The sequence below is a fragment of the Carya illinoinensis genome, chromosome 15, assembly GCF_018687715.1.
Source record: "Carya illinoinensis cultivar Pawnee chromosome 15, C.illinoinensisPawnee_v1, whole genome shotgun sequence".
Classification (NCBI taxonomy): domain Eukaryota; kingdom Viridiplantae; phylum Streptophyta; class Magnoliopsida; order Fagales; family Juglandaceae; genus Carya; species Carya illinoinensis.
The window spans coordinates 39861421-39874353 of NC_056766.1; the positions used below are offsets into that span (position 1 = coordinate 39861421).

At 34.2% G+C, this 12933-nt stretch overlaps 1 protein-coding gene across 1 annotated transcript; it reads left to right on the plus strand.

The window, feature by feature from the left end:
- Positions 1–9670: 9670 nt before the first annotated feature.
- Positions 9671–11855, plus strand: LOC122296501 (tubulin alpha chain-like). The gene is made up of 4 exons (XM_043106269.1): positions 9671–9864; positions 10270–10504; positions 10594–10964; positions 11054–11855. Exons 1-4 carry the CDS (start codon positions 9772–9774, stop codon positions 11708–11710), a joined length of 1356 nt encoding a protein of 451 aa, XP_042962203.1. The 5' UTR covers positions 9671–9771; the 3' UTR covers positions 11711–11855.
- Positions 11856–12933: the final 1078 nt, after the last annotated feature.

Sequence of the window (12933 nt, forward strand, 5' to 3'; positions counted from 1 at the left end):
AAGAAACTCTTAAATTGATAGGACTTTACGTAATATTTTAAATCTACTTTGCAATAGAAATAATTTTACAATTTGATGTATTATATTAAATCACGTCAGTTTGTGGGTTTACTTTTTATAAAATTTCTTTGTGGTCAAAGCATTTCTCTTACCAAAGAGAAGTACACCGACCACAAAGAGATTTTACAAAAGTAAATTCATAAACTGACATAATTTTATATGATACGTTAGACTTTCTTTATAATAAAAATAATTTATGATACGAATTTCCAAAACTACTAATTTATTTGAAATTTTTTAATGAAATGAAAAATGTTTATTTTGTGAGATGTGACAAAATAAAACAAATGTAGACAGAAATTCATTGGTGACTTGATGTCTCATTTGGAGATATATGCTTGTTAAAGAAAAGGAAAAGTCTTTACATTTATGACTAAAAAAGGATGAAAAGTTTGTATAATGCAAATACCTTTTATAAGAAACTCTAATTTCCTATCATTTAAAGTTATTTTTCCATTCGCACTTATGACCATAAAATTCTAGAAATGCTACTCTTTATTCTTATAATATCTTTAATCAAACCATCTGATATTATATATTTTAAATAATTAATTCTTGAAATAAAATAAAAATTACTTGAAATATGATGTAACTAAGTATAGAAAAAAAAAACAATATTTGGCATAAAATTCAATTTATTTAAAAGAAATGATATTTGAAGTCTTGAGTGTATAAATACCATAAAATCACTTTTAAAAAAATAAATAAATTTAAAATTTACATAAAAAATAATTAATATTTTAATAATAAACTCTATTTTATTTCAAAATAATTATTCGATATTTAAACACAAATGAGTATTGAGAGATGTTAATTTTAACTCTACTGAAGAATAAAAGGACCTGCCGACACACAAATGGAAACAATGAAGAGCCACGTTGGTCATCTATGCACCATCACCCCTTCCATCCCTCAACCCTCATCCTTGAGTTTTCTTTTTTGGCAGAGTTCCTAATTAATTATGGGTTCGCTTTATCATCCCATTGCAACATGCAAATGCAATTAAAGAATTTTGGCCTGTTGTTAGAGAATATTTGTACAGAAGTTCTATGCCATACACATCAACATATAATTTATTATTTTTATCTTAATTTTTAAAAATATATATATATATATATTTATATTTAAATAGAACGATAAAAATAACAAATCATGTGTTAGTTAGAGAGATGTTTGTTGTATGAGACTTATTTGTAACATTTTTTGAGTTATTATAATACTGGGTCGGCATGTAAAGTACATAATTCACGTTATTTAAATAGTAAAATTTGATTTCTTAGATTCAAATTTTAAGATTTATTCTTTATATCAAATTATATTATGTAAGTATTTTATCTGATGTACTCTACATACCAACTTGAAAATCGAATTTTTCTCAACGCATGACTTCATAAAACTAATTTAATTTCAAATACGAGATGATATATGTTTTTTTCTTTTCAATACAACTTGGACCAAGTTATATCACAACCACATGGTTTTCAATTGAAGATGTCAAGTTAAAAATAATTATTAATGTCCTTTATATCTTCAATTATTTAAGATGAAAAATAGTATTGATGACATTTTAATCGACATCATTATATCATTCTTGGTATCGAATAATTAAGGTATGAGTGAACAAGAATAAATAGTTTTTATAATAATTTAAAAACAAATAATAAAAAATGATAATTTAAATATGATGAATAGAGATATTTTATTATATATATGTAAACAATTACAATCTTTAATGATATGAGAAAAAATACTTGTAAATGAAATCTTTTAAATGCATGTTTGAGATTATTGTGGGAAATATATTTTATAATTTTAAGATTTATAATCTATAACTTAAGTAATATGTTCTACCATTAAAAAGTTATTTACCTAATATAGAAATTACGATTATTTGAATTTTTAAAAATTATAATCATATCCTTGAAAGTTGTAATTATTTGAAAATTGTATGGATATTTTTGACCATTAATAATCTTTCTAAAATTCGAATTATGTTCCTTATTATCTACGAAATCATATTTGAGAAAAATCATTAAACTTATTTTTTTTTAACTTATTTGAGATTAAAAGTACTTTAATAGGTAATATCTAAACAATCTAATTTTTTTATTAAAGAGCTTTTTAGACTATTTAAACACTTTTTAAAATCCTTATCGCAACCTCAAACAGGTCCTAAATATATACTTATGATTTGAAGGAGTAGATAAATTCAATCGTTCAATCGGTTTCAATTATTCTTTTTTGGTTCGGTTCGATTTTGAATGCTTTTAGACCGAACCAAACCGAGTTAATATTTTACTTATATTATATATATTATAAGGTAATAATTATTGCATGGATTTTTAACCTTATTATTAAGCATAATTAGATCAAGAACATAACATATAAAATGTACAACAATTTGGGAAAAAACCAAAAAAGAAAAAACAGGAACAAAACATGCTTGTTTGGATGCATAAACATAACCAAAATTGAAATCCTTCCAATTCCAATTTCAATTCTAACTAAGTCGAACGATTTGGTTTGGTTTGTCGACGTGTTAAAAATAGAAATATATTTGCAAATACTTTAAATATATAGTTATCAAATAATAATAATTTTTTAATAATAAAGCTTATTGCATAAATTATAAATTATAAATTTTAAAGTTATAAGTTATATTTCTCACCGTGATCTCAAATATGCACTATCTCTCTAAATTTAATACACATTTTTCTCAATAACTGTGTTATTCATTTTTATTTAAATTTTAAAATTTAAGATGAGGGAGAGTAACACATAAATTTAAACACTGCATGAATAAGTCAATAAATAATAAATATCGATATATTTTATGTAAGCCTGTATTTTGAGGCAGGGGTGGATGGTCCAAATCCAACTAGGAAATGGTAAAGTTTTATTTTTTATTTTTTGTTTTTGAAGTCAAATGAAAAGTTGTGAGATTTCATGGAAGACGCAGGAAGCATCCCTGTAACACTAGCATTTCTGTTATATATGCACACACATTTTGTATAGAATAGGTAAAATGGAACTACTATGAGAGAGAGGGAGAGAGAGACAAAACGGTGAGTCTCAGCAGAAGAAGAGGAACGAAGAGAGAGTTGAAAATGGCTTTTCACCGGCCTCCCCAAATCCAAAATGCTTAATGCTTCTCTCCATTAAAACAACTTCCTCCTTCAACCAATCGAGCACGGCACGCCATTTTCTACTCACACTGAACATTCTCTCTCTCTCTCTCTCTCTTAAAGAAAAAGAAAAAGGAAGAACCAAGAGACTGAAGAGCGAGCTTGTGCTGGGCTTGGCTCTCTCTCTCTCTCTCTCTGTTCTGCAATGGCCGAGGAGGACTTGTCTTTCTCTCCCACTTCATGCAATGACCAGGCTTCCCTTGGTCCGAGAGAGGTACTCTCTCCCCATGCATCTCTAAATCGAAGGCCCTTTTTGGGCTTTTATAGATGAGAAGCTGTGCAACAATGTAGCTCTTCTCGCTGCGTGGAAAAAGGCAGACAGGATGGAGCCAGGCAATATATATCATCTCTACATTATATCAAATATAAATATAAATATAGTTTCTCTCAAAACCTTCCATACCCTTTTGTCAGTCTTTTTGTTTTGGGTCTAGTTTTCCTCCCCTGAGATTTTAAAGGAGGAGAAGGAGGAGGAGGAGCATACGATTCGTCAGCAATCATGGGTATTCGTCATCACAGTTCGAAATGCCAAAGAAGATTGAAAGTATATGTCTTTTCACCTGTATGTATGCCAGATGTTTTGCCCATTTTTACACAGTTAGCACTCTTGATGATTATGTATGCTTTTCCGAATTTTCCATAGACTAAGTTGGTTTGTTTATTTGATATAATGTTATAGTTCGTTCATTTGCGGCTTCATTATTTGTTTCCAAGTTAGTCTCTGTTTTATCTTTATGTTTGGGTGACAAATGGATGAGCTTTCTTGAATATGCCCATACTCGTTGAAGCTAATATGGGACTTTGTAGATTTGGAAACGATTCCCTTTTGCCTTTCGTAGCATTCGGAATTAGCGTATTCCATTTGCTCTAGCCTTCTAGTTGATTCTCTCCGTTTTCGGTCGTCCTTTGATATAGATGGGATTACAGAGTAACACTTGAATCATTTTGTTTTTTTTTTTTTTTTTTTTTCCCTCTTTTTTGTGAGCAAAGGAGTTACACTTGAATTTAATTTGGTCCATTAATGTCTTTTATTTTGTTTAAATTTGATTTTATTATTAACTATTATCTATTTGATATGGTTGCCATCCATACGTGTTTGTAAAGGTTCTATAACTAGTTTCTTCCGGGAATATTTGCAGCGCAGTGCAGTCTCATTATGAATTGACTCCACCTTAGTGATTAGCTGATAATATTTTCTGTAATGTATCTTTCAAGTTAGGAACGCTAGCACTTTCACCATATTACCATTATTATGATCTCATAATTTAATCTTTTAGGTCCAAGGCGCAAAGTTTTTCCAAGAATTAAGCTTGACAGCGGCCTATCATTATTACCTTCATAGTTACTTTCCCCACCTCTTTTCCACCCTATCATATCAATGTTCTGTATGTAAGAAGATCCACTTAACGTCTCTAGATAAAAGTAAATGTGTAAATATTTGGTCAAAATTGTCCATAATCCATATGCTGGTGCTAAATGAATCTTTCGTGGAGCAACAATCTGATTGGTTACCTATTGAAAAGGTCACAAGTGACCATGGACACTTCTTCCAAAATTATATCACATTCCGATCTCTATTTGCATTTTTTTTTCAGTTTGGGAAAAATCTTTTTTTTCTTTGATCAGTCAGATTGAGCAAAATCTTGCCATTTGCTTCCTGTATGCTTGTTGAGAAATCAACTCCTGTACTTTTTCAGAAAGTCCCACTAACCAATTTCACTCATGGAAACCGAACTCTTAGGTTTAGTAAGAGTTCACGTCTTGTGGGAGTCAAATTAAGTTTATTTTTTTATGCTGTTCATCTTTCATGGTATTTATGCATTAATTTCACATGCAATGAATACTTAAAATTGGAGTGCTCTTGCTTACTACGCCTTGATTTCAGCTGTAAACATATTTAGAGAACAATGCTTGCATGCGCCATGTGGAGGTCATTTCTGTATTTAATTGATGGTGCTCTATTTCATTTCATACACATTTGATTTCTTCTATTGGGAACTAGAGTTCTTCTACTTGTATGCCAGTGTGAAAAGCACGCCCTCCATGCTGTTGACGTTGCAAGACTTTATTTATAAGAGATTTAAAGTTTAAAATTTTCTTGCAAATCAAGTCTTGCCATGTCAACAGCATGGAGGGTGTGCTTTACACACCGGCTTACAAATAAAATTTTTCATCCTACCATATAAAACTAAAAAACTTTGTCGCCTTGTATTTTTGGCCATGAAATTATCTATATAAATATTTCACATCATTTGTTATTTCCAACTAAACTTTACCCAATATCTTTTCTTCCTTTCAGCTAATCTACTTTATACTTCAACTAAGCTTTGCTAAGACTTAGTTGGATGGGACTTGCTGGTTGCTGGCTGTACTTCACATTTTTTGCTTTTTATTTTTTTTATTTTTTCACATACTGGGCAATTTGGCTCTTCCGTGGCTACCTCTAACTGAGTCTATGCCGATTCTGTTTTATTTCATTAAAATCAGCTGGAAGTTGCAAATAAAAAGCAATGGCTTTTTAATTTGGTAATTTTCTGCATAGTGCAAGTAGCTGCACTGTTAGTGGAAACTTACTTCAGATTCTATAAGGATTTGCTCCCGCCATTTTGTCTGGCATGAGGTAATGCACCAACCTCATCAGTGAGACTGTGTCAATTGCGGCCAGTTTTAAAGCATCTTCTTGCATCTTGTCTGCCAAGAAAGAATGTGCGTTGTGTGTATGGACATTATAACAGGTGATTCAGTGCTCTCCATCTGGCAACTTGGTAGTAGCTTTGATTCTTATGAATGTTGCTTATTCATAATCGTTTTGTCAGCATACCACTCTGCATTATGTCTGTTCCTTTTAGATCCCTAATTTTTATGAGAAGTTTTCTATCCATTACATAATGCTGGAATTTTCCTCGAGTTCACGAATCTTGCTTCCTTAACTTCCTTCTATTTCTTGGTGAGAGGTTCATTTTGCTTCTTCCACTATGAAATTTTTCCTCCACTACATTAGAAGACATTGATATGTAGCATTGTAAAGAATACATGTCACTATAGTGGTGCCAACCTATGTCATATCGGAATGCACATATGTTAGATCATCAGTATTTGTACAGAATGTGTTCAACATCATGGATCATTCCATGTACGCATCTTGTTGCCAATTGTACATGTTCCTTCAACCCATCCATGATTGAGCAAAATTACCTCTCAAGCTATAGTTTGTTTATGTATATCTTCTCGACAAGTCAGTCATGTACTTCTGATGAAAATCATCTGAATATTTATTATTTGGTTGTGTCAACAACTAAAACTTTTCTAACTTTCATGATCTGATCTTACAGAATCTTTTTTAAGAATTTGTTACATTAGTCCTAAAATCATTTGATATGATCTATGGTCTCAGAATATTCTGTTCAAGTAGTACTTGTATCTACTGATCAAGAAAGGAAAAAGTAATGCTTGTATCTATCCAGGGTTTACAAACTTCAAACTTAATTTTTTGGCATCAGCCCATGTTTAAGTTCTGTATCATAAATCTTTTTCTCGTGGGTACAGATTAATTTGGGCTTTGTTTTCATTCCTAATAATCAGAGATTGTGATTTTGATTGTTGTTTAGTGTCATATTACTCTCTTCTTGTTCCAACTTAGACACAGCCGTGAGGTATTGTAGTTGCCGAATTTCATCTTTTATACCCGTAAGATAGATATAGCTTTCAACCGGCTGCCTGTGTTGTTTGTCCTGTGCTTGTCGCTTTACAGGTAAAGCATTTTGTCAGTTGTGTAGTAAATATCTGCGAAACATGCTTATATTTTTGACATGTATCTTCAACATGGCCGGCCGCCATGTACGTTAAAGCGGATAAGGGAAGATGAGTGGCTAAACTTTCCATTGGTAGGACCTGAGCGTCCTCTGGAAATGAAGCGGCCTACTTCAAGACAGGATGTAATTTTTTCTTTTTTTTGGAAAAAAATAAAAACAAACATTATATGACTGTTTTAAATTGGATCATTCTATTAATTATCCTTTCATCATCTACCATTTGGCCTTTCGAGAAAATTGTGATCGGGTAATGACATATACACAATTCATAGGATATTCAAAGGATCATACAATGATTCTGAGGTCAAGTGAAAGAACCAGAATTGCTGGTTTTTCTATTCGAATCTTCTTCGTCTTCTCCTTCCATCACTTTCTTGGCAATCAAATGGAGATTTTCTTAGCATGATTTTGGGCAGTTTGAGTAAATCCTGTCTCATATTGGTTAAGATATCCCTTTCACTCAGTATTAAAAGCAAGCAGGCAGCCTGTTTTCTTACTCAGAGTATGACCTTATGCAAATTAATGGGAATGTTTAGGAAAGCCTTTTTCCTTGCCGGTAAGTCGACCAACCCCAACAAGAGTCATTGAATTTGAAGACACTTTCCTATGAACTTCCACAGGTTGACATCTTTTTGGGGGCAGTGCCCATTATTTTAGCTGCTCACTTCCTTTTAATTATGACTGTTGCGAGCCTGTAGGGAGCAGCAAAAATAAGGTGCAGCTTACTCAAAAATTGAAAACAGATAAAAATGTAGAAACTCTTTCAAGTAACACTCAAATCATTGCCTATTAAATCATTGAAAGTGGCTTGGGCTTGACATCAAGTTCCTTACAAAACAAGTGAGTGGCAGCTCAGATCCAGAATTTTAAGTCCTCTTCTAACCTTTAGGGGAGGGCTAGGAGTGGTTTTGGGCTAAACTTAACTGTAGTCCAGCCTGGTTATTGTGGTCCAAGCTGCATGGATCGTCGGACGGATGTTGGCCGGTTTCGATCCACATTATTTACTAACAACATTATATAATAGAAAATATTTAGTATTTATTCTACCCTATTTGAATAGTCATAGAAAGTGTGGGATGGATTTAAATATTAATAAGTATTTTATTAAGAAAATTCTTCGTACTCTACTCTCATATAACTTTTATCTCGTTGTGATAAGGTGATATCATCTATCAAATGTTGAATTTTTTTAAAAAAAAATTCTACTACTACACGTAGATTCAATGCGTGTTCTCTCTCTCTCTCTCTCTCTCTCTCTAAATTAAACATGTAATTTGAGCAATAATTTCAATAGAGATTAGGATACCATCATAAAATATATAAAATTCTATTTGACCCAAGATGCTATCTATCACTAAAGATGCCGGGCCTAAAACGACAGAAATGTAGGACCTACTTGACCTTTGACAGCCCACCTGCCCAACCCACTGCATGTGCCTCCTGGGCCCCTACTGGCCCATCCAATGAAAGCGATTACGTGCTTGCTTCGATAATTTGACACCTAAATGACGACATTACCCTCCTCGAGATGCTGCCTCTATCATCGTCATCTTCGTAATTCTGCCAAACATCAAGGTCTTTTCCGAATCTAAGCAAAAATAAATAAAAAATCGGCTGGCAATTAACCACGGTTAAAGGGTCACTTCAGTTAGGCAGGCCAGCCAGCTGTCGCAAATGGCCAAGCAAACCCTTCTTTAACCATGGTCAACTAATCCTAGTTACACTTTTTTCTTTCTCTAGGTACCTATACTATTTATAATATTATCTTTAATCATACTTCCAATGTCTTATATTTTAAGTAACTATATATTTACCATTTAAATAATCAGTTATAGTTATTCAGTCTGTCAAAAAAAACTTATGCACGTTTCAACTTCCATATAAGTAAATATATATATATATTTAGTAAAATAATATTTACAATCATGGTATGTATAAATGTCACAATTTTTTTTTTAAAAGAGTAGATAAATATGGACCTGTATAAAAAATTAATTTTTAAAAAATTATACAATACTTGTATATTCTATAACTGTATCTAACATTATTCTATAAAATAAAAATATATCATCATCTTGATTTGTTTTCATACCTATAATAGATCTCATAAAAATAATGTGTTTACACACTTATTTGTGAATAACACAGTTTGATAAAATAAAATAAAAATTATGTTTTCATTTGAAAAAAATTTTATTTATGAAAAGACAATGCTAGGGATCCCGTTGGAAGATCCCGCTGCCCATCCTACTAATGTTTATTTTTTACATCATTTTTTAACATTTTTAAATATTTTTTAAAAAAATTTACAATATTATTAAACAACACTTTCTTAATTATTAAGTATAAAAAAATGGAGCGAGAGCTCCAAGCTTGATCCCCTAGCTGATCCAAGCATTTTCCTTTCTAAAAGGATTTACAAATATATTAAAATTATTTTTATTATAAAATAAATATAATCTAACAAATTTTATAATTTATTTTTATGAAATTTCTTTTATTTTAAAATTTTAAATGAGATTCACAATAACCGGTTAATTTTGCCCCGACAGGCGATCATTACGGGTCATCATCCAGTCTGCCTATCTATATAAATAGCATAACCTGAGACTGATTCGAAACCACCGTATTCATCTGAGAGGCGTCTTGATAAACGCCGCTCCTGCATTTTCTTCCGAAACTCTCCGAATCTTCCCGAAACTCATCTTGGAAATATGAGAGAGTGCATCTCGATCCACATCGGCCAGGCCGGTATCCAGGTCGGCAATGCCTGCTGGGAGCTCTACTGCCTCGAGCATGGCATTCAGGTAATACTCTCTCGCTCACTTACTCATTCTCTTAGCTTTTACCATTCTATTCTTTCCGGTATTTATTGTGCTAGCTGTTGCTTTCTTTTTCTTGGTTTATCTCCGTTTCTCATTTCTCTTCTCGATTTATGGTTAATCTTCGTAGAAAATTTTAATGTATAAATTCGCAATATCAACGACGTGTTGTCAGTAATCCTTGCTTTAGAATTCGTTAGATCTGGCTTTGGATGTGGTTCATTTTTCACTAGAAATTTTCTGGTCCAGCTAGATCTGCGGTTTAGATCGACTTATCTTTTCTCCTACATATATATAATATATTTATATGTGTGTATTATATATATTTCTCCATTTAAATCAGGCAATGCGTAAATTTTCATCCGCTGAAATTTTGTTTTTCCCCCCCAGCCTGATGGCCAGATGCCAAGTGACAAGACAGTTGGCGGTGGAGATGATGCCTTCAACACCTTTTTCAGCGAAACTGGAGCTGGGAAGCACGTCCCTCGTGCAGTCTTTGTTGATCTTGAGCCTACTGTCATTGATGAAGTGAGGACTGGAACATACCGCCAGCTCTTCCACCCCGAGCAACTCATCAGCGGCAAGGAAGATGCTGCCAACAACTTTGCCCGCGGCCATTATACCAGTAATTTTATTTATTTTTAGCTCCCTTCATTATTCTTTGGGTTTTAATGCCAATTTTGTTTTACAATCCTCTGTTGCTTTCTGGTGCAGTTGGGAAAGAGATTGTTGATCTTTGCCTGGACCGGATCCGCAAGCTTGCAGACAACTGCACTGGTCTTCAAGGCTTCTTGGTTTTCAATGCTGTCGGAGGGGGTACCGGTTCTGGTCTTGGATCACTTCTTTTGGAGCGTCTCTCCGTTGATTATGGCAAAAAGTCAAAGCTCGGTTTCACTGTCTATCCCTCACCACAGGTGTCCACATCCGTTGTGGAGCCATACAACAGCGTCCTTTCAACTCATTCCCTCCTTGAGCACACTGATGTTGCTGTGCTTCTTGACAATGAGGCCATCTATGACATCTGTAGGCGCTCCCTTGACATCGAGCGTCCGACTTACACTAATCTTAACCGCCTTGTCTCTCAGGTATAATGAAATTTCCAAGATTGTGGACATTTTTTGGCATTCCTTTGAATTAAAATGGATGCTGTAAATAATGGGTGATTGTAATTCAGGTGATCTCGTCCCTGACTGCCTCCTTGCGGTTCGATGGAGCCCTGAATGTTGATGTGACTGAGTTCCAGACCAACTTGGTTCCCTACCCCAGGATTCATTTCATGCTTTCCTCCTATGCTCCTGTCATCTCAGCTGAGAAGGCATACCATGAGCAACTTTCGGTTGCCGAGATTACTAACAGTGCCTTTGAACCCTCTTCCATGATGGCAAAGTGTGACCCACGCCATGGCAAGTATATGGCTTGCTGCTTGATGTACCGTGGTGATGTTGTGCCCAAGGATGTGAATGCAGCTGTGGCCACCATCAAGACCAAGCGCACCATCCAGTTTGTTGACTGGTGTCCAACTGGATTTAAGTGTGGTATCAATTACCAGCCACCCACCGTTGTTCCAGGAGGTGACCTTGCTAAGGTGCAAAGGGCCGTCTGCATGATCTCTAACTCAACCAGTGTTGCTGAGGTGTTCTCTCGCATTGACCACAAGTTCGATCTCATGTATGCCAAACGTGCCTTTGTGCACTGGTATGTCGGTGAGGGAATGGAGGAGGGGGAGTTCTCAGAGGCTCGTGAAGATCTGGCTGCCCTGGAGAAGGATTACGAGGAGGTTGGTGCAGAATCTGCCGAGGGAGAGGATGGTGATGAAGGAGATGAATACTAGAGGCTTGATGTAATCCCTTCTGTTGTCTGCTGTAATATGATGGCTTTTGTTGCGGTTGTTTCCTTTTAAAGCTGCTGCTGGGCTTTGTATGTGCTTTTCTGCACAGACTTGCATTATCAATAAAAATTTTCTGTGATTTGGAACCCATGATGGCTCTGGCTTTGTAATATTCTTGTTGCTCGGCTTGACGCATCTTATGGTGTCTATAAAGGCTTGTATTTGCGATAATGGTTTCTTTTGAGTTCGTGCGCTGTACTGCTTCTGCTATTTCCTCTCATCATGGTAGTACAAATCTGGACTTAAGAGCTAGTAATTCAACCTGTGGAAGCTGAATGTGGTACAGAAAAGTGAAAACTGCTCTTGATTTGGCAATTGAAAAAATATATATTTGTTATAAAATTATAGAAAAGAGAGAGTCATAACGTATTATAAAACTTTTAAAAGGAGAGAGAAAGAGATAGAGCTCAGAAAGGTTATGAAACTTATGAATTTCTTAAAGAATTCAACGATATATATAGGCGTATAAAGGGGACTATGCTAGCTTACTATGCAGTACTATGTTGGCACTATGCACTGTGCATATGTCGACCATTCACTATACCAGTTACTATACAGTACTATACTGACACTATGCACTGTGCATATGCCGACTATTCACTATGCCAGTTACTATGCTGGCACTATGCACTATGCATTTGACGACTAGATAAATGTGGTCATACAATTCAAGATAGTTTATAACACTTCCCCTTTGGATGACCATATTTAAAGAATATGTCTCATTAAAACCTTGCCAAGGAAAAACCCTGTGGGAAAAAACCAATGACGAAGGAAAAAGAGTACAATATTCATGTGTATCGCCGAGTGCTTTAGGATTGCCTCATTAAAATCTTGCAAAGGAAAACCCAGTGGGATAAAACCTTAGCGAAGGAAAAAGAGTACAATTAGCACAAGTCTTCAAGACATTACCTCCCCTGAAAATTGCATGATAACAGGTCTTCAAACCTCCGCATTCCAATGTTCTGCATAATCTTCTTAAATGTTGCAGTTGATAGTGCATGATAACAGGTCTTCAAACCTTCGCATTCCAATGTTCTGCATAATCTTCTTAAATGTTGCAGTTGGTAGTGCTTTAGTGAATAAATCTGCCAGATTTTTACTTGACCGTACCTTCTTGATATCAATTTCAACTTTCTTCTCATGAATGGCAATGATCTTCTTGT